The sequence below is a fragment of the Megalobrama amblycephala genome, linkage group LG21, assembly GCF_018812025.1.
Source record: "Megalobrama amblycephala isolate DHTTF-2021 linkage group LG21, ASM1881202v1, whole genome shotgun sequence".
NCBI lineage: Eukaryota > Metazoa > Chordata > Actinopteri > Cypriniformes > Xenocyprididae > Megalobrama > Megalobrama amblycephala.
The window spans coordinates 22,263,416-22,290,514 of NC_063064.1; the positions used below are offsets into that span (position 1 = coordinate 22,263,416).

Consider the following 27,099-nt stretch of genomic DNA (forward strand, 5'->3'; position numbering starts at 1 on the left):
GAATTCAACAAGTAATATCCTCAGGCGGCAGGCTCTATTGAGCCGATGAGACCCCTTATACAACCCCTGGAGCTAGTGCAGTGATCATCAAATGACATACAGAGGATATGCCAGAGAGATGTCAAGTCAAAGATATAGACTGTTCTCACACCTTTTGACAGGTCTGTATTCACCTACTGCTTCTGTAAAAAATAGTCTGAGCTACAGATTCAAAAGGGGAGGTCGCCACAACAACCAGACATAAACATGTTTCCTCAGAGTCACAGGTCATGGCCGTAGAATCGATTACTGTGCATAGAGACAACAAGAAAACTAAGTGGATGTCACCTGCATGCCCTCCAAATGGCACAAAGCATGCCACAGTAATATATATATTTACAGGTTCTGGATCCACAGAATAGAATAAATATTTGGGGGAAAAAGAAGTAAAATTTCATTTTAAAATTCTAAGATAATTTCAGTTGTTAATTAAAACTAAAAATATTAAAAATGGTTTCTTTTAATTGAAATAACCGGAAATAAAATTAAATTAGAAATGTTGCCTTGGCAACTAACTAAAATAAAATAACTTCAGGTTGACATACTAATATTACTAAATCTAAAACTGAAATAAATATAAATTAAAGAGTTACAGAACAAGAACAAAAAAAATATAATAATAATACATAAATAATACTAAAATAACAGTATAAATTTCAAAAAGTGCAATAATTGGCCTTACATCTTTATATTAAAAAACAACATGAAATAAACAATTTTATAAAATACTGCTGACAAAAATCATAATGTGCATCTATAACTATACATCAAAATGAACAACAGTTGTTAACTGCACTAATTTAAGTCTAAGTCATTTTAAAGCTGTATATGTTTGATTCACTAAAAAGAACCGACTCAGAGTCATTTGTTCGTAGAATTGGAACACATTGGATGTACTATATGTTTATTATTGACTAAAAAGAACCAAATCATAAGAGTCAATAATAGCGATAGAGTTGTCTGTTCCATGCTGTAGACAAAGTAGCACAAGTTTCACCGTTCCCAACCCTAGTACTGCCTGTATTATCATGCAGAGCACATTGAGATGTCTCCGAGTGCCAATGTTACCTCTAGACATGACCCACAGTCAGTGAACACACATAAAGCCCACCTGCCGCTCTGAAGGACACAGCTAATGAGGGGGTAAGATGGGTAAAGTCAGAGGTTATATATAGATATAAAGGTTAATACAATGGCCTTGTTTCATGTATTGCTACATGCACACATAAATACTACTGCCCAGCCAGTGTTTGGTAATAAAGGAAGATGAACAAATCTTGTTACATGTGATTGTACATTATTTGAAAACCCGGCACAAGGTAATTCAGATGATGAATTTGGCAGCTAATTTCCCCACATCTCTGTACTATGGCCACACGGCTCGAAATGACTTTCGTTGTCTGCCGCCTGATGTCTCCTGAAAGAGCTCTCAGTGGGTCCCTTGAAGGGTGGCAGCAAATACAATTTTCATTTTGTTTGGTTGCCTTCTCATCTCTCTGAGGAGAGCCAGGGTATTTTCAAAGTCTGACTCCCCCTAAACTGTGATTGATGATGGTGTCTGAAAAAGTCGCAATTATTGTGAACACAAGCGATTTAAAATCCTTCGAGGATGCCAGATGACAGGTCTGTGAATAGATTCAATGAAAAATATCAGAAAATAAATACTTGGAAGTGTTTTGAGATCATCACAGTGATGACAACTTTCTAAAATGGAGGACATCCATTCATCTCAGAGCAAAACAACCTACAGTACAATGGGCTAAATGTTCAAGGTTGAGTCACTAAGTTTAAACTACAAGGAAGGACAAAGCTGAGTGAGTGGCAATCCAGATCTCATATTAATTGTCTGCCTCATGTTATTTTATAAGACAGTGAACGGAACAGCAAATTGAATTTAATGAGGAAAAAAGTCAGCTTTAATTGAGTTGAGGGCTGTGCTCTCAAATCTATACCCTAGTGTTTAAAACACTAATTAGAAATAGGTTCATTGTTAAAACGAACACAGATTAGCTTCTATGGGCCAGATTTACTAACAGCTTGCGCCACAAACCCTCTTTTGGCGTTAAAAAAAACTACTGCCAGATTTACTAAAGACATGCAGTGAAAAATTTGCACTGAAAAGGCGTGGACAGTTATTTTTGCGGCTGACCTTACTGCATATACATTTGTGGGAGTTTCCCTTTCAGAGTATTTAAATGAATCACGCAATGTGATTTACTAAGGTTTGTGCTAATCAATTTACTGGTATTTGCACCATTATTTAACTCCCAAAAAAAAAGCATCATCAGTAAATCACCCGCAGAACTCTCCACTCCCATCTGCACTTTTATGGGATTGCGCTATCACGCTAATTTGCCCTGTTTAATAAATCTGGCCGCAAGTCTGTCAAAATCTAACTTGCATTCTTGTAATGAAACAAACAGACCACTAGGGGCACCAATGAGCATTTCAGAAATTTAGCCTTAGCCTTAACTTTAAAAGGATAGTTCAGTTTTAAACAACATGAGTGTGAGTAAATGATGTCAAAACTTTCATTTTTGACCAAACTATCCCTAACACTCAAATGTAGTTTACAGTAGGGCCTATATAGATAGCTGATTTTAACAAACTAAGTGAAGTGTGGAGACAACTGAGGCTCTGTCATACTCAAATCTATAATTCAAGACAGCTGGCGAAGTTCTATATTCTCCAGAGGGTCTCATTAGGCAGCAAGATGAGGCGCCTCTATAGGACTAGTTTGGGCTCCAGTCACGTCCAGCTCAGAGAGTTATGGGAGGTTCTGACAAGGGTAAGAGAACACAAGTGCTAACAAGATGGTGAGGTGTTAAGATCTGACAGAAGATGAAACGCATCGTCTCTTGCGTTCCCCTTTGGAGTTCACCTAAATGGAACTCTCAAAAGAAGACCTCTATCTTATAGTGCTAAATTACTTGTTTGAAACTCAAAACCAAGAAACTATTGACTTACAACATGCCAATACAAAGAGGAACTAAGCACTACTGATTTCAGTCATCTACAATTAAAGTTCAAACAGTTTTATTTACATTTCATCCCTCCAACAATCGGAAGAGTCTGCAATTACTATGCAATTATTTTTGACGGCCATTTCTGCTGAGTTTATTTAAACTTTGTACTTCATCTAATTGACCGTGAAGCTCAGGTACAGATGCTGAGTCTAATGAGGTAAAATAACAAGCTCATTTACATTTCACTTACCTAAACTACATTTCATTTGAACTCTTGGGTGCTGTTTTTGGAGTCTTTTTCATGTTTTGAATCTTCAAGCTCTGAAGGTTTTTATTGCCACCCTTACACCTGACTTTAGTTTTTCTCTATGCTGTATGTTGAACATTAGAAGGTTAAAAACAGTAAAAGCTTCTATAAACTAAACTCTTTTTGCTTAATATTTTTTTCAAGGCTTGTAAGAAAGATGATGTTGTGCTGTTAACACAGGTTACTCATACTCTAATTCCAAGTTTGAGAGCATTAGAGGACCAGTCAGGCTCCATTCACAAGCGTGGCACGTCGCATGAATGCAGCCCTGTTGATGACTGGGAAATGCTCCGGCATCTTGCATAAAGCACTTATTGTTCAAATAAAGCTTGCTTTACTAATATCACCGAGCTTATTCTGGTATTACATGAATTTCAATGGGGCGGATCTACTCTTACACAGTAAATACACATATCTCTATTTGCTATTATTTTTTTGGTAATGCCAAATACTTCATTCATTAGCAATAAAAACAGATTGGCTGAGGTAGAAACCCCACTGCAAAAAGATATTCTTCTATCAGCATTTACAATCAGTGATGGACAGAAGTCATCAAGAAAAGGAAAAATCTACAATGACATCAAAGCAAATTTTTGGGCAAATGACATAGATATAAATACATCTATCCGGTGCAAGATCAACTGAAACATCACTCAACCGCACAACTAGAAGCAGAAGTGTGCTGAGAGCAACAATGGAGAGGTTTGCGCAATAGAGGAAGATCCCCTATAATTCAAAGCAGGTAAAAAGAAACAAAGAACAACGGAGGTGAATGCCACATAAAACATCTGTGATCTACTTAAAAACACACCCCAGATACAATGATACACCCCATCCCAATGAATACGAACACAGTGGAGACACACTTAAAACACATTTCTCATATTTATGTTACACACACATCGAAACCTTACCAGCTCCCCAGTTCCAGCAGAGACTGGCTTCTGTCTGAAGCGCAGTGCAAACACCACATGTCGATCTCTGATCCCTACAAACATCAACATCCCTTTGGCCTGTGGCTGCCCATCTCCTTGCCAGGCAAAGCCGTCTCATAGGAAAAAGACGCACGCTCTCAGTCCAACTAAAGACCACTAAATCCTCACCCTCTCCGTTGCGCGCGCTCTTTCCTTCTCTCCTTTTTTCCACTGACTTTGTGGAAGGGGTGCTCTGAGGGGTGTGCAGGGAAGGGGAGGGAGTTCCACAGTCCGGAAAACTAATTACGTGATGGCGGGAATATAAACGACCAGCCCGACCCAAAGAGGAGGGAATGGGCCGGCCCGGCGAGTCTGGAGCAACAGAGCCAAAAAAACACAGACTGGGAAGCCATGAAGGGATTGGGAAGCCCCTCTGGAATGACAAAAGGATGTGAGTCTATAAATAGCACGATCGCAGGATGGACTAAAACTGGATGGATTGGATGGAGGAAGTTCCGCTCTTTCTCAGGTTTCAACGGCTGCGGTAATATGAGCTCATAACGTGTGGCACACACGCTACAGTCTGGACTGGAGAAGTGCAGCCAGCTGCTCAGTCAATGGCCAGTTTACACACTTATGATGAAATCTTCTCAAACTTACAACTGAAACTTCTAATTTTTGTCCTAACGATGTGGTCTAAAGCAGCTGTGTGGATTTCTGATCCCTCAGAGTGATTTAAAGAAGAAAAAAAAACTGGCTTTCTTTTCTTTAGTGGAACTGTTTTTGTCCAAACAACCAAAGACCCCAGTGACTTTCATGATTTGGGTGAAAGAAAAAACAACAACATTTCAAAATATCTATTTTTGTGTTTCACAGATGAAAGAGTCATGCAGGTTTTGGAACAACATGAGTATGAGTAAATAAACTTCCATTCTTGGGTGAACTCTCCTTTCAAACGTAAAAAAGCCTCAAAACACCTAAAAACATTCTAAAGTACATCCAAATGTCAAAACATTGTCCAGTTGACGCCTTTTTCACAGACACGGCTCTGTTGTCTAGTAAAAGAGGTCTAAAAACACACACAGAGCCGTATTTATAGCCAACAGTTTGAAAAACATCTCTATAATCTTTTCCTTCTTTTTCTCCTCCCGTCTGCTTACATAAAGAGGGCGGCCTGGCTTACGCATTTCCTTTCTGACATCATTACCTAAACAATGGGCGTCACACAGGCAAAGCCCAGATGCTATCACCCGCCCGAGTGTGCAAAGTGTGCAGTTTGGACTGTCCATTGGGTCAGAGAAAATAACCTCTCAAATGTGGACTTGCATAGGAGTCTCGTCAAAAACGGTAAAGAAAAAGCAAACACGAATAGCTTCCAGGTGGTGACATCTTGGAGTTTGGTGTCTAACGGTTGAGAAGTGATGTTCTCTAATTAGAGTAAAAGCTCAAAGCTGTTCCCTAGTGAGAGCCCCTCTTATTTCCTGTTTCTTGCTCTCTTCCTGAACTAAGATTCCCTGAAGGAAGACTAAAACAGGTTGAAATTGGACCAAAGGGGTCCAGACAGCCATATCAACATCTGTTCTTCTATGGTAGCCTCAAGATGTACATGTGCTCTTTGTCAGAGATCTTCAGCTCTGAAGTGCAAAGCAGCAATGAGGGAAAAATCACAGCAGGAAGCTGAAATACTGATCTCGTGTGGCCTTTCGGATCACACGGGCCAGTTTGGTAATGTCTCGGCACACATGGAATAAATAAAAGCATCTGCGAGGACAGGACATCTAATGAGTCAGAGGAGTCATGCGTTCAATAGCATATGACTCACTCCTAAAACGCAGTCACAGAATAAGATAGACACATGCAGAAATAACAAAACATCACTAAACTGATGAACTGCTACTTTGTATGTACAAATGAATGCAGCTGAAGTCATTCAGGCAAAAACCCATTACACGTTTCTGTATACAAAATAGGAGGTCACTGTGAATTTTAGAGCCACATGACAGAGTTCATTACTGAGGTCCTCAAATCTTTTAATGCTAAAAGGTTTGGGGAGCAATAAAATCTTTCCTGCTTGTCAGAGCGAGGCTTCAAGGAAAATAGCATGACAAATTTATTCATTTGGTTCTAGGTCCACCTATCTGACACTATTAGCCGGAACTACGGCTAAAACACCACAGTGACCATGGAAAACATCCATTTCTACTATATATTTGCTACATGAAAAAAGAAAAAAAAAATGCCCGGTAGTTTGAACCTTCACAGGCCTTTCCATTTACACTCTGTATTAGCATCCATTTAGGATGAGCCGATCACAAGTGGACAGCTGTAAATGGGTGGTTAATGGGTTGCACAGGGGTGCATGGATATAAATGACAATAGGCTATTAATTATACTGAAGAAGCAACCACAAACAATGACAATACAAACAAAATTGAAGAAACACGTAATCTTTAAGATTACGAAAATAGATGAATGAAAATATGAATGTTGAATGAATAATTCAATGACTCACTCATACAAACAGTCTTGAAGGAATCGGTTTAATGTTAATGATTCAATGAGTCACTGATTTAAATTAACAAGTATAAATATACTTTTTTATTATTATTTGTATTATTTTATTCTAGATTTGCTGTGAAGTTACTATTTTTTCTTGCCTTTTCTTTACCAGCTGTCGTTTATTCTTTCATTACTATTCTCGGCCTGCAGTCTGGGCTGACAGACAGCTGAGTTTCCTGTGAACTCGAAAGACAGAGGACAGAGCCAGTGTGTCATTCCAGGTCTGACTTCATTCTCATCTTTAATCCATGGAACAAATTCAGATGACTGTGGAAAAGAAATACAGTATAATTGAAAAGAGCTGATTTTTCCTGTTAGCTCACTGCTGATTCCTAAGAAGCAAAACCATGTGAATCTACAGTACAAGTGTGAATTAAATTACTGGCTGATGTCACGGAATGGCTTAATCTATGATTTCAGTTGTGTCTGTCTGGAAAAACCTCATTGTTGAAATCTGTCTGCAGTGACACAAATCCCTAGTGTTATTCTGCAATGGATTTTGGTGTGAAATGACATGTTATCTACACTATGGATAATGAACTCATTTCTTTCCTTCTCAATAGTTATAATATAATATAATATAATATAATAACATTTTACATATAATGAAATTTAATGGGAATATGGGTCTAAACAACTTCACAATATAGTGCATTTGAATATAATGCTTACATACATAGGCTTGTGAATATAATGAATATATTTTATGTTCGACAAGAAAAAAAAGTAACACAGGTTTGGAATGACGTGGGTAAATGATGACCTTTTTTTTTTCTTTTTTGAGAGAACAATCCCTTTAACCCTCTGGAGTCTGAGGCTGATTTGGGGCCTGGAGAAGTTTTGACATGCCCTGACATTTGTGCTTTTTTCAGTTGTTCATAAACATATTAATGACACAAGTGTCATTACACTGTATTCAGCACAAACTAGGCTACCATAATATGTGAGGAACATGTGTGTACATGTTCGTGTTTTTGAAGGAATAACGTTTATGCGTGGTTACTGAAAAAACAAAAAACTTAAGTCACTGATATAAGGCCAATAAAAGTATATTAAATCTGTGTTCACAAGACTTTTGGGTATTGAAGGTTGTAGACTAGAGTTTTTGCTTCAAAATTATGTAAAAATTATGCTGACTACTCTTTCATTTATAACAATATACTGATTTAGTTTTTGTAAGACACTTTTTTGCCAAGAAACACGGTATGCGAGGAGGCGTGAATCTCCATGAATAATGGCTCATTCTCACCTGTGAAGACAAAAGAATTGAATAGTAATGACCTGAAAAGACTTGCATATTAATGAGGCATTTCAGTCAGGTAGGCTGTGAAAAAAAACTTCTGTGATGTCTCAAGCTCATCATGGTATATGAAACATACAGAAAAATTTTATTACAATATAAAATAATGGTTTTATATTATACTTTAAAATATAATGTATTTCTGTGATGCAAAGAGTCTGAATATAGGCTTTTAGTTTAAAAGCATGCACATTTGGAGAAATATAGGATTCTCATATGTTTATGTCAATTTTCTATACAGAGGAGTTATTTTTTATTTAATATTCATTGTTATCTCTATGAGCGCTGGTGTTTGCAATTCATACTGCAGCCGGAGGGCGCTCTGTGCATTTTAGTCCACAAATTCACCTAAGAAGAAGACGATATTCCATGAATGGTGTTTACCAATTCATACTACAGCCGGAGGGCGCTAAAGAAACAAAAACTCACTTAAAACTTATCAATAGAAGAAAACAAACAGGAATTTACTGAATGTCTTCCAGAGATCGCTAACCATGGCTTTTTCATCCAGATAAACAATTTTCAAGGCAATAAATACACGATTGAGATGATGAATGCATGTGTTGTCTCTGAATTTGCCTGTGAATAGCGCTGGCTCCGTGGGTGTGGCCGCATTAGTGGGTAATGAGCTGAATCACGGACTTCTGACATGGCTCTCTTTTCATACAGATTACATAAACACAGAATGTTTGTTTTCGATTTGACTTGCACGATTTAAAACCTGACATTTCAACGTTTTGTTAGACATAAGTATGAATTTTTTGTGATTAGTATTCACTAAGTTACACTTCATTTTCTGAGAACTATCAGATTGGACTTCGTTCAGAGGGAGATGAGAGATCACGCATCATGTTAGTTTTCTTTATTTTACAAAAAGCACAACATTTTGTTTTTACTCTGAGTGTATACAAATAAAAGGAGATATTCTATAGTTTCAATTGATGTATTACTTATGTCTCTATGACAAAAAATGACAGAGTATTTTAAGTCTGTTTTGCTGCAATGTGAAAAAAAACCTGCAAAACGCGCCGGCGCGTTTTTAGACCTCAGAGTGTTAAACTCTGTTTTGATGTGAAATCAGAATTCTACAGACTAGTGTTTTCAAGTAACAACCACTCTGTAATCTATACAGCTACAAAACAATAACAACAATTACAAAATAGTACAGAATGATTTCAATGACCACCCCAAGGCACTTAACGTGGGTTTTGCAATGCACCTCACCCTCATTTCATGTACACATAATTATATGGCAGCGGCCATCCACCCGACAGCCAGCCCAGCACTGAGACGCAGACACACACATCATAGCAGCATGTTTGCCTTTAGGTCCAGCTGTAAATTAGAGAACATTAAGCCTCTGTGAGTTAAGTGCTCCTTGCACCCTTCTTAAACCTGATCAAACAGAAAAACAAGTGATGTTCCTGTCTGAGTTGCAGCAGTGGACTAGTAAACTCCAGTTAATTGCTTAGCTAGTTGTTTATCAGCAAATACTTTCATTCTCCCACATCTAATGTCTCAACAGCATTTAAACTCACCCAATATTAATCTACAACTTAAATGGAGCAAGTTTCAAGTCCATCCTGGTTGACAGATAACCGTTTCCTGTTTAGTTTGTAAAGTTTGCAGACAAATTTGAATAACACTATCCATATAAGGACATCTAAACGTGTTTGGTTGGGGGACGTTGAACTGTTTGTTGTCCCCTCCCCCCATACGCTGTAATGGAGCTTAAACATGCTTTTGGCTTCTCTCACAGGCCTAATCTCTAATCTGAGGGATCCTGTCCACGTGTGGTCCTCCATCACGGTTTCCCTCATGGGCCTTTGAGATGGATTAAATGTTGCAGAGTTACATTCCCATTCCAATGCAAAACAACCATTTCTGCTTCCTGGATCCTGATTAAAAGAGCAAATAACTTCCTTGCAGTTCGTTTTTGGAGGGTCAGTCTTGGTCAGGTGCTTTTTACAGGCTTTGGTCTTCCACTTCGTCACCACACTAGAGCAGTGGTTCTCAAACTTTTTAGCGTGAAGTACCCCCTGAAGGGATTCCCATCCTTCTGCGTGCCCCCTCTCTTCCAGTTCAACTGCAGTCACACCTTTTCCATTAAGGGACAACATTTGTCCCCTAAATTGATTTTCCAGTGCATATTTTTACGTTTATGAATAACTTTATAAAATAAATAATGTTTTATATAAAAAATGTTTAATAGAGAAATATGCAATGACGGTAAAACGAAGTGATACTTTTAAATATTAAACTAAAACTGCCAGTAGGTGGCAGCAAGTCACTGTTTTTATGAGTGAGTCATCGAGTCATTCATTCAGTAAAGCCGAGTTCAGACTGCACGATTTTCAAAGTAGTCGGGTCACTGTTCTTTTCACACTGCATGACTATCTTGGCTAGCATCCAGTCGCTGCTGTGTTCAAACTGCACGATGGACCGGCGATAGAAGGTTTCACACTGCATGACTTTACAATAGGAAGAATCGCCGACAACTCTGTCTGGCACGCAAACTACGTTTCTGATGGATCCGAAATGGTCAATATTCATATTCATGCATTTTTATTAATATTCATTTTTAATCGTTTATGGCTTATGATTTATCAGTTTTAATTTTGCTTTCATATATTTATGTACTAATACTTTATATGTTAATTCTTATCATATTTTCAAGGATTTACTTGTTATTGTACCCTTATGGTTATTTTATATTTAAGAGTATGCTTGTTATGTTCAGTTGTTCTTCAAGTGTTCCAATGTGACAGGTCACGCTGACACGTTTGTGGTTAGACATTGGACGCCTGCAGAATTAACCATTTGAATTTGAAATCTGATCAAAATATGTCTGTTATTTTTCCTGATGACATTTAAAAGGGTAAGATTTGCAAAATTCCCTATAGGGGATAAAACAACTATTTTTGACACTGGACCAGTAGATGACGTAATGGGTGAAATTAACCTTTTCTTTTAGAACAAAACATCAATTTGAGTGGGATGTAAATTTCCCTATATGCTCATGGTATAAAGCTGACCAAGTCATTGATAATTCAGCTTTTTCCCTCCTTTGCTCTCCTTTGCTCCTACTTCTTGTCTCTTATCTGCAAATGTCTTAATTATTGCTCTTTTTGATCTTCATCTATTAGATACAATACTCTGGATTTTACAATACTCTAAATTTTATTATTAAATATTGACTAATACTTTATGATGGTTATTTTACCTTTTGGTTTTATTAAGTATTTTCATTATCGATTAAAGTTTGCGTGTGAGGCTAAATTTAATTGTAATGAATAAATAATTTTTCATCAACTTTATTTACTGCCTGGATCTCATTTTCACAAGTTTTTGCATCAGTTTCACAACCAAACACACGCGAGATGTGACAAGGAAACAACGCGATATCACGCGTGCAAGACCGGAGTTATTATTATTATTATTATTAAAAACGGTCGTCCGCAAGAAGCTTGCAATATGAATTGCCTGTGCGCTGATTTGCAGCGAAAACAAGAAAAAGAAAAGAAGAATATGGAGGAGGAAATGGTTGGGGAGACTGTGATTGTGTGTTCTGCAACGAGAGTTGGAGGTTAATAAATAACTTTTCAATGTGCTGCTGTTGCGGATGGTCAAGCAAATGTTTGTGCTTTGTTTCTGTTTGATAGAATTGTAATGTTTATCTGAAACGAAGCCATGCTTGCTGATATTGTGGTCTATAACTCCTCCCCGAACTCCCCGCTGCTCTGTATCTTGCTCTCTCATTGGCTGTCGGTCATCGCCGATGTAGTTTTCAGTCAGAACACTTTTCACACAGCAGGATTTTGAATCGCCGACAGGTCCAGATATTTAGCATGCCAAATATCTCACGGGTGTCGGCGACTCGTCGGCGATTCTCTCAGATCTCGTCTTTGCTCATTCACACTGCGTGATTGTCACTCGCGTGAACGAGCACCGATTTGCCTGTGATTTCGGGCATTTGCCGGCGATTTCTCAAAACCTGTCGGCGAGCCAAAATCGGGGCTAAAATCGTGCAGTCTGAACTCGGCTTAACGAAGCAAGTGGCTGTGAATGAATCATTGACTCTCACGATTCGTTCAAAGCCGCATTCGTGTGTTGTAGTTCTGCTCTGGTTTTCGTTAGAAATATTTTTTCGTTGCTAAATAGAGTAAATACTGACAGTACTGTGCTTAAAATGTACGTTTTGTTTTTTGACCTGTTGTATAACAATGCACGTTTGCAGTCATGTGGATATTTGGGTACAATTGCATTCTTCCTCGTTATTAACATTAAATACAAGAACTCACACAAGGTATGTTTTTGTATCGAAGAAAGTTTGAGTCTTAAATTGATATAAATCCACTATCTGTGTCTATATTTGTTCTTCATGCAAGTGCTAAATCCCCACTTTTACAAAGGTGCATTGTCGAGAACGGCAGTAATTTAGCGTGATTTAAGGCAGCAGATTCTGCACGCAATCTATCATATGCATGCTGCTTGTGTGGATACAGTCTTTTTTGACTGCAAACGATAAGGTAATTTGATTAAATGTACTGGATTTACGACATTTTGCCAATTAGAAATACATGCTCGGTTTTAATATTATTTTAAGGTATGGTAGAGTTAAATTAACTACTCCGCATTTTGTTCACGTACCCCCTTTTGTCACCTCACGTACCCCCGGGGTACGCGTACCCCAGTTTGAGAAACACTACACTAGAGGGCTGCTTCATGGGACGAAATTGTAAAGTCCCATTTACCTCTCTATGTCATCCAGTAGCGATAATACAGCAAATGTGGCATGTGATGTGAATACAACAAAACGGCTGCATGCTCAAATTTCCCGCGGAAACCCACCAGTACCATTAATATTAATATTGGATAATTTTTAACCAAAAAATGTTACAGACTGCAGTTTTAATATCATCAATTAACAACCTCATAGCTCACAGTAGGTCTGTTTTTAATGGTTTATAATTTATCATTAACAATCAATTCCCCTATGAAAAAAGGAACGTGATTTTTACCCTTGGAACCCAACTGCTGCACTCTATAATAATAATAAAACACATTAGAACTGTCAGCCACTGATACAAAGACAATAAATAGACAGACACATCTTTCTATTGCAATGTTAAAATCTTTGTTTCAACAGTGTAGTATTTTGACTCAAGAATAAGACCCTTGAGAGAAGATTCTTCTAATGAATCAAACAAAAAGACTCATAAGTAACAGGTTTAAATCTGTTACAAATTTAAATCTCGCATACAAATTAAAAAGCAATAACAACAAAATCAGCATTGCTTTGTTGAGTATGTCGTTTGGGCCTATTATAAGAGGTCTGGAACATGAGGCTTTGAATTTAGCTTGTTTAGGAAGTTGTATCTTTCTAATCACTTGTGTCTTAAGACACAAAGCGTTTCTGTCGCTCAAGCACAAATAGACAAATAAACAGGCTGGGCAGTTTCGACATGCTCAGACATTATCAGGCCCCAGACGTTCCCTCTCGTCCAAAATGACCACTGAGGTTGAGTCTAAATAAACAGAGTTTGAAGGATGTGCCTTGTTATACTCCCTGTCTGCTTCAGCAGGGACAGAGTAGCGCCATCTAGAGCCAGAGTTCTGCCAAGCAGCTGTCAAAGTCTCAAACACGGCTCTCCAAATTGCCCCAAGGCTGACAGGCATCTTACAGTGGGCGGTCTGTGGCAGGCTGAGACTTCATTCAGCTGTCTGATACATGACCCTCAGACTGCCATCTTTTGAGTCGATAAAGGAAGCAGACAGTGAAAACTGAGCAACAGACACAGCCAAGCTGCACAAGTACTAAAGAAAGATCAAATAATCAGATCGATATTATATATACTGACCCCAAACTTTTGAATGATAGTGTATATGATACATTATGTACATTATTTATAGTTTAGGCATATATAATGCTAATAATGGCTAATGTTCAATGTCTATAGTTACTCATTTTTAAAATTTAATCAAGGTATTGGTACTGAAATCAGCAATATTAGCCTTGATAGTAATACTTGGTGTCGGATTAAAAATCATATAAGTAAGCAAGGACAGCAAAGGTTTATCTGTGCATGTTTGTCTCTTTAGGCACCTTGATTGATGGGTAGTGACCAGACGAGTCTCATCTCATCACAGTGAGAGACGTGGTGGCGGTGCAAGGGGCAACTGACACATTCAGAACTCAGCTTCTCTCTATTCAGGCTTCAAGGTCGTTTTATAAACTCATGGACTGCAAAATTTCACCCTTTCAAACACTGTGAACTCTCTGTTCCACATCTTCATCTCTAATTATGCTGCAAAAAATAAGTTAGGGCTATTTGCAGTTTGCTAAACATGTGATATGTCATTACTAAATGCAGAATTAGCTGAGACAACAACAGACACAAAACACACACAACAGCCAAACACCCTCAAATCTAACAACATTAAAGGTGCTTAACCTACCCGCATGAAGGTAAACACTTAAAATGATGGAGTAATGCCAGCTGTCAAAACACGACACGAATCTCCTCTAACCTCGCTTGTAGTTCCTTAGTTGTAGTTGTACTGGAGGTCACCAAAAATGTGGGCACTGCTTCTCCTCCTTCAATACAAAATCCATGTTCTGTGCCACAAGATACACACCCTCAGGGCATTAAGAGGAACCAGCACCTCCCAACACTGCCGTCTGCTCCAGTATCAGCATTAGCACTGGCACCAGGTATGTCTCTGTGCCCGTCCTATCGTGTGTGTTCCAGCTCTGCTCAGGAGAGCGCAGGCAGTGGTTAAGGGGAAGTGCTGTGTGTGTGTGTGTGTGTTGAGGTTAAAAGGAAGGGAGTGGTGCCTGTGACAGAGCGGTTTGCTGTCTCTGAAATGAGTGTGATTTAAAGTCAAAGTGAATGTGAAACCATGTAGGATTTTTTCTCAACATAATGCATCTTATCTAATGCTCGTGTTTGCACATGCTTTCTAATCAGGGTTATTATCGCTGACTAAAACTAAAACCATTAAAAAAAACCCAAAACAAAACATGAACTTGAAAAGACTTTTTTTTTTTACCTGAAAAAAGAAAATCAATTTCTAAAACAGTCAGTGGGTTATGAATAAATCTTATACAGGTGGGCCATCAGAGCCTTTGTTAAATCCTCTGTGAATTTCTAATACAAAAAGAGATGAATCGTTTTCATCGCTTTGTGCTCATACAAAGGAGATGACACTGATTACTTCTTTACAATAATGTGCTGCGTCAGTGCGCGAGAAATTTATATGGTCATCCATTCAAGAACGATCCCAGGGCTCATAACGTGCAGCAGATCAAACGATCGATTTCACTCGCACATGTGGGAAGTTTCACACAAGGACCTTTGTAAGAACTTCAAGGCTCATGTCAAAGTCATTTTGTCTCAGTGCGTAAGAATGCGGTATGAAACGTGAGAAGGGCTGGAGTGTTTTCAATTTGAGTGCTCAGAAAAACTTTGATACCATTTCATCTCTTAAAAATTGTTTTATAAAAGAATCACAGACCTGATACAAGGAACTTCCCCTTTTTTGATCAAAATGATTCAGAACTGTTCCTCCACGTCATCCAGCATCATTCTTACAAAATGTTATCATGGTAACCATAGTTTCAAATCAAAATACCATTGTAAATAAGGTTATTGTTAATACTCTCTATATTATATTCTGTTTCTGTCCAACAGCGAGGATGAGATATCCATCTCCTCGCTGTTGGACAGAAACCTTGTGTATTTATTTTTTTTTATAAATCACCCTTTACATCAGTCTGTGGGTTTTGCAAATTTTCAACCAGCTAAAAAGTATTAATAGAGCTTGTGACCAACTATACATACACATTTAAATCATTTTAAATCATTCAATATAATAATTATTTTATATAATATAATTATAGTAAAATACAAAAACTATGGTTACCATCATTAATGTCAGAGCCATATTTAAAATCAATATTTTAAACGATGGAATGATTCTATGCCTAATTGTATCATCATCTTGTACTGTGGCAGGAGGTAATAACTGGAGAAACAACCATATCTTCATATCTATCTAAACAATTCCCAATCAGAAACATACCCCAGACCAGAGATGACCAGAAGGTCTAATTCAGCTTCTTCTGATGAATGAAATTTGCAATTTCAAGGTCAGGGCACAACAAAACAACACAATTTGTTTCAGCCATTTAGTTTATGAATACCAATGAACTTCCATTTCATGCAGCCCTTCCACAACAGTTGCATGAAAGAATGAAACTGTTATGGAAAATCATTGTAAAACATTGCATTTCAATGCAAGCATTAAGCCAAGGAATGATTGAACATCACATTACGATGTGAATAAGTATTTATGGTTGCTTACAAACATCAGAATATGAATCATGATTTGATATCAAAAGATTGGAACTTTATGGTGCAATTTAACAAAAAAATGTTGCATTGACCTATATGTTCTGGCAGTGGCACCTCTGGCAAAATGGTTCACTTTCTGTGCCAGTTGAGTACGTTCTTATAAAAGATAATAGCTTGACATAAACCGATCCCTGTAAAATTCAAGCACACCAACATGCGCTGAAAATGGTTAACAAACTCCTATAAAATGAAATTTTTCTATAAATTCCAAACTAGTTTACTTGAGTTACCTGCTGAGGTGGTCTCGGGCAACATTTGCAATTACACAAACAGTGTAGCACATCTGGGAGCTGTCGAGAGTAACCTTTACAAGGGGCATTCAGCAGACGTGTAGAGCCGTCCGTGCATACCGATACATATACGCAATATAACACTGCTGCTCACTGCTTATTCTGATCTAGAACCAGTTCAATTAAACCATGCATCATCTATAAAAACCATATGGTCTTTAAATATGACCTACATTAGATTTCTATTTATTTACCATACCACAACTTTATCAGCTAAGTTAGCTATGTTAAAAAAACATGCAATCTGTGGACCTTCTGTGCTGAAGAAATCTTTGTATCTCTGCGGACTGGATTTAAACATGATAAAATGTGTTAAATAAAACAGAGTACTACATCCTCAGCTTAAGTGCATAATCAAATTACCCAAAATATTCAATAAATGAACATCTGTGGGCACAGAATCTGAGTGGGCCTACTTATTAGCAATGCTTCTTTGCTTTTATTAGCAATAATTTGGAGTTTTATAGCAAAATGCCATACTTGTGTGAACGGTCAAATCTCATCAAAAACACCCTTTTTAAATCAGGCTAATAATGTGCACATGCCAACCAGGCTTAAATTGTTAAAACAACAAGCTATTACATCTTTCATTAAGAGTTTTGTTCTACCCACTTTGACGATTAGCCTACTTTGTTTCTATTCCTGCATTGTTTTACTTAGTAGCCCCGCCCACTGTGCAATCTCATTGGCCCAGAATCTCTCTCTTAATAACATCAGATATGTTCTGATTGGTTCGTGTCACTTAACACAGCGGTTTCACATGAAGCGTAAAGTCAAACAGATCATCATCTGGATAGTGCACTGTGTTATGTACATGCTAATCACGCTAGTACGCTTATTTTTCCAACATTTCAATGGCCGTTGATACTGTAAGTGAAGGCTGTATAATGCAATTTTCAGAAAATTCTTGTCTGGATAGTTTTTAATAGGGCTGCACGATTAATTGCACGAGATTGTCATGCGTGTCTCATCAGTAAAGCCGGTTCTGTGATTAGCGGTAAATGTCCATCACCTGCTTTCAAATGGAGCGGCACTTAATATACAGAGCCGTAGTTCGCGGACAAGCTACGCAATATCGTGTTCATAATCGCAGATGAATTGCTTTCGATTACGAACGCGATATTGCGTAGCTTGTCCGCGAACTACGGCTCTGTATATTAAGTGCCGCTCCATTTGAAAGCAGGTGATGGACATTTACCGCTAATCACAGAACCGGCTTTACTGACGAGACACGCATGACAAAAGCATGCGATTAATCGTGCAGCCCTAGTTTTTAATAGTCTTTTTGGAGAGGTGAGTGACAGCAGAACTGTGGCCACTTCTGTTCAAAACAAACATAACCTGGTTAGACCACTGTGAAAGCGGATGTGTAAAAATTTCTTAGGCCTCAGGGTCAAATCCTGTCCATCCCAGAAACCTTTTAACTGTCTTTACAAGCTTAACTGAAGATAGGTTGCGCTGGCCTACAGCTTTTTCTCCCAAACATTCCCCTCATGTTGACAGCATGTTACCACACTGAAGCAGTCTATATTTACATAACTAGGCGTGACACCCTTCTGGTGATAATCGGACCATTTCTCGTCAGGCTTGTGCAAAGTGAAAGAAACTAACTATATGATTCAAATTAATGAGAAGTCAATGAGTGCGAGCACAATAATTACGTACTGTGCCCTTAAGGTATTAATACTATGATTTGTCATGACACAGCTAAAGAAAAAGGCAACGGAAAGAAAGGCAGTATTAACATTGCGTGAGCACAATATTTGAAGAGTGACATCTAATTATTTATTGCTTCTCTATAAACGTGGTGCTGAAGGGTCTGCAGAAAATTTGAGAGGAAATATAATTTAACAGCAAGAAATAAAAAACATATACACACACACACACACACACACACACACACACACACGTTTTATGGGTACTTTCCATAGACATAATGATTTTTATACTGTAAAAACTGTATATTCTATTCCCTAACCCTAAACCTAGCCATCACAGAAATATATGCAAAACAACATATAAAAAACAGATGATTTTGGATGATTTATAAGCCTTTTAACCTAGTGAGGACCAGTAAAATGTCCCCACTAGTCGGTTGTCATAATATTTCACTATATTAGCCAAACCTGTACATACACACACACACACACACACACACACACAAATGCCGGATAGGTTCACTAAGGCTGCATTTACTTGATTAAAAATATAGAAAATCAGTAATATTGTGAAATAGTATCACAATTTTAAATAACTTTTTTTCTGTTTTTATATATTTTAAAATGTAATTTATTTCCTGTGATGGCAGTAATTACTCAGTGAATGGTAATATATATACTAATTTTTATTACTCAAAGGTTAATAGATGAAAATATTAACATATTAACATAGCTGCCTTTATATATGAACGTCATTGCCAAAATATGCCACCTTATATGTGTTGGAAATTTCTAATCTCAAGTAACTATAAACCTTTTATGTGGCAAGTAATTGTTTATGTGGAATTTCTTCAGAATAGCGTGTCAGGGAATCTTAGGATAGGGTGATACGCTGCTGTGATAATTCAGCCTGTCAAGAGCTGACGTAACCAGCAAGCCGCATGACTGCTTCTGTCCGTCCCTCCCTTCCCTCCAGCTACCTAGAGTCTGTTTCTTTAACTCTAAATGTAAGGCAGCACAAGCTGGCACATGCACACACACACACACACACACACACACACCCTACAGTCAAACATCTGCAGTGCTAACACTGCAACTCTGTCCACGCCTCATCCCATAAAGCAGCTTTCAGTTTTGTGCACTTAAACAGTGATGTGTTTCCATCGGTCACACAGAGGCCATTCCTCTAAAACCCACTTTTTATATCTTTCAGAGCTTGGCACAGATCAGTGCCTCATTGTTTTTCATATCCAAGGAGAAATTAAAGCTGATGTGTGTAATTTAGAGTGCGTTCACACTTGTAGTTCAGTTCTCTTAGTTCTTTTGGTCTGCACCAAAAAAGAAAATGATGCATTTAGTCTTGGTTTGCTTAGCATTCACACTATCAATTTTAACAATGAACCTAAATATACACAACAACAACAAAAAACAGCTTTAATGAAATATATTTTAACTTGGTGAACATCCAAAACAATGCTGTGTGCTGGGCTAAATGCGCTCAATGTATGTGTGTACATATTAGGGGTGTAACGATACGCGTATTCGTATCGAACCGTTCGGTACAAGGCTTTCGGTTCGGTACGCGGTACACATTATGTACCGAACGGTTCGTTGGACTAATTAATTACATTTGGAAAATAAAAAAGTTTGTGAAATATAATGTTATACGTTCAACAAGGTAGCCCAATAACCCAAACGACGTAACAGGCAACGCCCCTGACACCCCCGAAGAAAAAAAAAAACACCAACTTAAACGTTTATGTTATGCTGCGTTCAAACCGAACGCGTCTGGAGCGTCTGATTTACATGTGGCTACTCAGGCAGGCGCTCGCTCACTCAGTACGCGCTGAAGGCTCTTTGCAAAATGGCTAATGTGTTTAACACATAGACTGTAAAGGTTTAACAGACCAGAAATAGAAGATCGTCCAAATAACCAACAGGTCTGGTGTTTGGATGCACTTTGGATTCCCTGTAAGCTATATAACATTTTCATTTTTTTTTTATAAGGAGCTGTTTTTGTTTTATCTCTTTCGAGCGTGAGTTTAAAATATTCTAATCTCCCCCCAGAGTGAGTTTTTTTTTTAATGCAACCATTATTTTAGAACGTTTGCCTTTAATGTTTCCATAGGGACGCGTCTTGCGTGTCACTAGCGCTGAGCGCAGCAACAATAACACTGTATGACAGATGGATCGCTATTATTTTGTTTTTCCTTGTTTATTTAAAATATTCCCAAACTTGCTTACCATGTTATCAACTATCTGATATTCCGATCCTCAAATATGTGTAAGTGAGTGTGTTTTGTCGTTTAAAAGCCTTCATAAATGATCTTTATCTTGATCTATAACGCGAGATAGGCGCCGCCATCTTAGTTTGCGCTGCAGTTCACAGAGTCCTGTCAGTCGGATTTACAGCAGGTGAATTCATCATTTTCTCCCGAAATATATGCAAGTAAGTGGCTGGTGAACTGGAAGAATAATAGAGTAAACTTTATAGTTACTTAGGCCCATTATGTGTGTCTGATATGAATAAATATCGGCAAATTGTATATGAATGGATTGTTATTGCTCCTTCCACTGATGTCTGACATCAGTGTGCATTTTATAAACTCTAAATATATTGTTTTAATGGTGCTTATGCATATATAAATGTCTGAAATCTTAAAAGAATGAACGTTAAAGAACGTTATGTGGCTGAAAACACTGCATAGTTGTGATAAAACGTACCGAACCGTACCGAACCGAACCGTGACACCAGTGTATCGTATCGAACCGAACCGTGAATTTTGTGAACCGTTACACCCCTAGTACATATGATGGTATTTTTATCAGAACTCACAAACAGCTTATAAAATGTGTAAAGGAGTCAAAACAGGGGAAGGTTCCGACACCTGTATTGAACCGTAATGGGCAATATAGGTCTTATATTGAGAAGAATCAGGCATGCTTGAGCATTCTGTCCTTTTTAGGGTCGCATCTTGTGACACCACGTCCTGTTTTGATGTCTGTGGTCCGTGTTGCGTTCAAATTTCAGCCGAACTGCACCAGAGTTTGTTTGTTTGCATTCACACCTCTTTAAATGAACCACACTAGCAGAGCAATCAAGCCTGGTCTCATCAGAAAAATGTACCTGTGGGAACGTTTTTGCGAGTTGCAAAATATGTACCAATACGTACATATCACTGCAGTTTCAATATGAAATGTCCACTGAGTGGCACTAAAAGCATGTTCATTTTTTTGCCGGACACCATAAACGTGAATATGGTGCGTTTTTATGACGCTGGTTTTATACGTATCACCGCAGTTCTGATTTGAAATTTGTCTGGTGAGTGGTACTAAAAGTGTAACGCTCCATTATGTTTTAAAATAACGTACCACCAACACTACACCTAAATGTGACATAAAAAGCATCTGTAATCGTGTCGTTTTAGCTTGTTTTTATCTCTCATCTTTGAGCTCTTTTACCGAGACTAATTTTTCCCCGGATTCATACCCAAGGCTTCCTCGCCCTAAGTCCAACTCCATATCGGCTGAGCTACCGAACAAGCTTGTTACGTCAGAATAACGAAACATATGGAGCTGGTTAAATATGCACTTTGGTAAAAAAGCGTTTTGAAGTCATGACATAATATTGTGCTAGGAAACGAGAAAACAAGTCTTTATTGATCCATAATCTGACCCTGTAATCGTAACTGTGCGTGAAAACGATTAAAAGCTGTTTTACTGCCTCTAGTGTTCATTTCTGTCGGAAGCTACAGTGATATGTACGAAGCGGTACGTATTTTAGCGACTCGCGACCAGGTACGTCTTTCCATGAGACCAGGTTGGAGCAATCACACCAGAGTTTGTTTTAATCAAACCAAACCTACCAAGCGTGAACACAGCCTTGGACACTTGTGGTGGCATTTTTTGTTATTCTGGAAGTGATTTAGTCTCATTCAATGACTTGTGTTCTGCCTAGGGAAATGAGTTCTTTATTATTGCAGCTCAGAGAGGAAGTGAGTCACTTCCAAAGTCACTTCATCCCATTCTCCTGTTTTCAAAGACTTGGCCAAAAATGCAGTTCCAGCAAAATGTTCCTGTCTTGTAAAGAAAGAGGCAAACATGCACGCTACCTCCATATGCACTTTTGCTCCTGCTGAAAGATGGCCAGGTGGTGATTAGCAAGTCCTGCAAACCTCAAACCCAAACAGTCCTTCATCACCCTACACCTTGTTGTTACGACAAACACTGGTGCTGCATTCTTCTCCTACGGATTCCTGGGAACTTTTTTTTTATGGGGAAACCGGCAGACTCGGCTGAGGGGAGCCAAACGGCAATTATAACAGAGCCTGCTGCAGATCGAATGAACCCACCGCAACAAATTACAAACGAACTTGACATCATCTATAAACATGAGGCTTCGCTAAATAACAAAAAGAATGTTTAAGGGCTGTTTACTTGGAGCGAACTACAACAGTGAATCTGTAGCATCCAAACAGTGTGCTGTTGTTCAGATTATAAAGATGACTATCTTGTTTTGCATTTTTGTATTAAAATAGAAGGGTGAAATGTATAACAGTGCCACAAGAATTGTTATATAAACCAAAGAAACTATTTTCCAACAGGAATTATCTACAGCTTGTGATTATCTTGGTCTAAGTTTTGTGTGGATATTTAGAGTGAATCAGTACACCAGAGCTGACCCGACAGGTGGCTTCAATAAGCACTAAAGCAAAAATAGATCATACCACTGAGCCTCCAACAACAGAAACACTCAGGGGCAAATGAACTAAACAGCTGCATTACTTTCGCACACAGTTTTTCAGTGCTATTTACTAACCACTCGCAATCCAATTTAGCTAGATGCTAAATACACTAATTAACACTGCTAAGTTCTTTATACCCAATCAGCATAAGCGACTTTCTATACTTTTATCAAGAGTTAGTAGGTACCCTGCTGGTTCTGAGAACACTATGCAATGCAGAACTCAATAGTACAGATTTATTAAAAAAAAAAAAAAAAAAAAAAAAAAAAAAAAAAAAAAGTTTAACTCTGATTTCAACTTGTCCTTATATATTTATGCATTTTATTTAATAAAAAATCTAAATATATTAAATACATACTTGTATACACATAAATTAAGTGCATTTAGCCCAGCACACGGCATTGTTTTGGATGTTCACCAAGTTCTGTCGCAAAATATATTTCATAAAGGCTGTTTTTTTTGTTATGTATATTTAGGTTCGGTGTTAAAAATGACAGTGTGAATGCTAAGCAAACCAGGACTGAATGCATCATTTTCTTTTTTGGTCCAGACCAAAAGAACTAAGTGAACTGAACTACACTCTAAATTACACACATCAGCTTTAATTTCTCCTTGGATATGAAGGTGAAAGTCGTTTTAAAAGTAATGCATTACAGTATTGCTTTACTCTCTCATAAACTTTCAAGTCAAGTCAAGTCACCTTTATTTATATAGCGCTTTTTACAATGCAGATTGTGTCAAAGCAGCTTTACATTGATAACTGGTACATAATTTTTGCTGCACAGCAGATCTTCAAGAATAGTGTCAATGCAGGCAGATCAGAAGCACTGTTGAATAAATGTCAAGAATACTGTTGAATATCAAATGTCAAGTCAAATGTCAAGTGTCCCCAACTAAGCAAGCCAAAGGCGACAGCGGCAAGGAACCCAAACTCCAACAGGTGACATCAGGTGGCAAACAAGTGGCAAATAGGTGTTAAAATGGAGAAAAAAAAAAAAAAAAAAAACTAATTGCGTTACTTAGTTACTTTCTTTGGAAAGTAATGTGTTTCATTACTTTTGAGTTACTGTACATTTTCTCGTCAGAGTTGCTTGTTTGTTTTCAATTACAAAAACAAAAGTTCTATGTTTGGGAAATATAAATGCCCTTTCACACCAAAAGTGAAATGAATAAGCTGAAGGAAATGCAAATATCCTGTTTTTATTCAGTTTGAAGAATACTGAATCTGTTTTTGTGAAAGTGAGGTGAGTAAATGTATGCTCACATTTAGTCTACAACTACAACAGCCATCATGTTTACATTAATAATAGATTGGTTAATAGATGGGAAAACAAAGTAACTTGCGTTACTTATTTGAAAAAGTAACTCAGATATTTTGTCGTAAATTTAAAAGTAATGCATTACTTTACTCGTTACATGAAAAAGTAATCCGATTACATAACTCACGTTACTTGTAATGCATTACTCCCAACGCTGGGGTCTGGTATAAACCCACAAGTGATCAATAAAACATCAAATCATCAAGTCTTTCCTTAAATTTAACATACCTTGTGTCTCATTCCCTACGATCTGTCCTCAGAGGCTCCCTACATGACACAATGACACAGCAGATTTGGATGAGAAGGTACAAACCACTGCTTCTTACTGCATCAGCCTGGCTTTGCAATATTTCATGGCCAATGATTCGAACGTACGTTCTGAATACTAATTTAAGGACAAGTCCTGCAGTATTTTAAAGACAGGACAAATTCTTGTGCACCAAATGCTCCTCGGGCCCCAAGAAATGCAATCATAATCAAATATTTAACATTTATTTTGAGCTAAAGGGAAAGAACTGGTTTGATATCTCATCTGCTGACAGAGGACAGAGCTGAATCTTAATTTGGTTGACCTCAATTTTCAAACTTATTTATATATTTAAGCCAGTTATTTAAAGTACCAAGACAGCTGGGGTGTTAGCCATCACAAGGTGTCAAAAAAATGCATTCATTTAAATAGTATTTGCACAATGCAAATTGGATAACAGCTGCAGAATATATAAGGCTTTTAGATTCTTTACATGACAAGCAGTTCATTTTAGTTGTTTATATGTCATAGTACATTTCTATAAAGTTATTATTTGCCACCCACTGCGCTTAAGGACTACTGCCAGCTTTCCATATGTTTAACAACATAATGTCTGATAAAATATGGTTTTATCTGTGGATCAGTGATCATAATCTGGAATAACAGAGCTCTGTTTCCGAAAATCACGTCAACCAACCTGAAACCGCCAACACACCCAATCTGATTGCGACCATCGCTGTCACATTCCCACATCCACATCATACAGCCAAACACACCAGCAATCCCCTAGATACAGCTGGAGCTGTTTGACAGAAATAGACTTGTTTTGTTATGGCCCTGTGAATCCCTCGAGGAGAGCAGCCATAATAATGGCAAGATCGCACAGAATCAAGGGAGAATCAAACCCCAATGTCAAACTCACCAACACATCAGTGCCCGGAGAGATCATTCAAATCACATGACTGTCAGGATCTGTTCAGCTCAACTGCACAGTGACAGAAGAAACTGGGACCATTAGTATCATACCATTATCATGCTGCGCAATCTGTCCTTGTTTTTTGGTAGATGTGTGCGAAAATGTCTGTGTAAACCTTGGAAGAGGTCTGAAATGTTCTTGATGAGTCATGCGGGGTTGGATGACTAAACAAATGCACAGCTGTTATTAATGCCACAGTAGAAATAATGCATTTTGGGCTGTTTCAGCTTGATCTGTAGGCACAAATATAGACAAACAGCATAGAGACTAAGGGATAGTTCACCACCATATTGAAATGCTTACCTTCATGCTTTTATGAACGTAGTATGTCATTCTAAGGTACTGTTTGGACAAACTACTCTGTTGGCGTACTGTTTTTCGCATACTATATAGTGTTGTTGAAAGTACTGACCGCGATACCAAGTCGGTACTGAAATTTTAAATGATGCTTTGAACACTGTTGAGTGTATTCGTAAACACCTCTGATTGGCCACTGTGTTCACATGCTCATCAGATATATCTGTAATTAGCTAATAATGATCAGCGCTTCAAAAACATGTTGAAAATAGACATCAATGACGCTCTTCACCAAGCGCTTACACAGATACACACATGAGCATTTGAAAGCAGGCATCTACCAAGGGACCTGTCAGTACACTTCAAATTCAAACACTTCCGTGTGCTTTCAAACGCTCCCATGTGTTGATCATTGTAGCCGATCACAGGCATGTCTGATGAGCACGTGAACACAAAGGCCAATCAGAGGTGTTTACGAATCCACTCAACAGCACTCAAAGCGTCATATTTTTAAAATTTCAGTACCGACTTGGTATCGTGGTCGGTACTTTTGACAGCACTATATACTAGAAGTATTCAATTTTAAGACTTTTTACAGTGGAAAGACAGACATACAGGTTTGGAACAAAATTCTGTAAATGATTGGGTGAACTCAGTACATAGGGCCGATAAATATTATTTCAAGCTAATATACAGGGCTACCTGTTATCACTGATATCAGCTTTTTTGTGTTATGCCCAGAAATATTTAGCTGATATTAAAAAAATAAATCAATTCAAAATTCAGAACTAAAACAAATCCTTTTAAATATTACAAATACTTATACATACAGCTTTTGGTGGTGCGTAGATCCAAAGATAACTCCAAGATCAAAAAACATGAAAGATCCACACACAAGAATAAAGTCAAAAAAGCTCAAACGAATTTATTTTCTAGAAGCCACAAAAAGTGCAAAAGTGCAAAGTGCAAAATGAGCATGTAAAATTAAACATCCAACAGTGAGTACAATACACAATAAACATCATACAATAAACACACAAAAAAAATATCATCCGATATATGGTA

At 37.8% G+C, this 27,099-nt stretch overlaps 1 protein-coding gene across 1 annotated transcript in view; it reads right to left on the bottom strand.

The window, feature by feature from the left end:
* Window positions 1-10,235, bottom strand: part of iqsec1b (IQ motif and Sec7 domain ArfGEF 1b) — a 32,468-nt gene extending 22,233 nt beyond the window's left edge. Inside the window, 2 exon segments of the mRNA XM_048173224.1 lie at window positions 4,227-7,587; window positions 9,146-10,235. Of these exon segments, the coding sequence (XP_048029181.1) occupies window positions 4,227-4,285 (59 nt within the window). The 5' untranslated portion in view covers window positions 4,286-7,587; window positions 9,146-10,235.
* Between the last annotated feature and the right edge of the window lie 16,864 nt (window positions 10,236-27,099).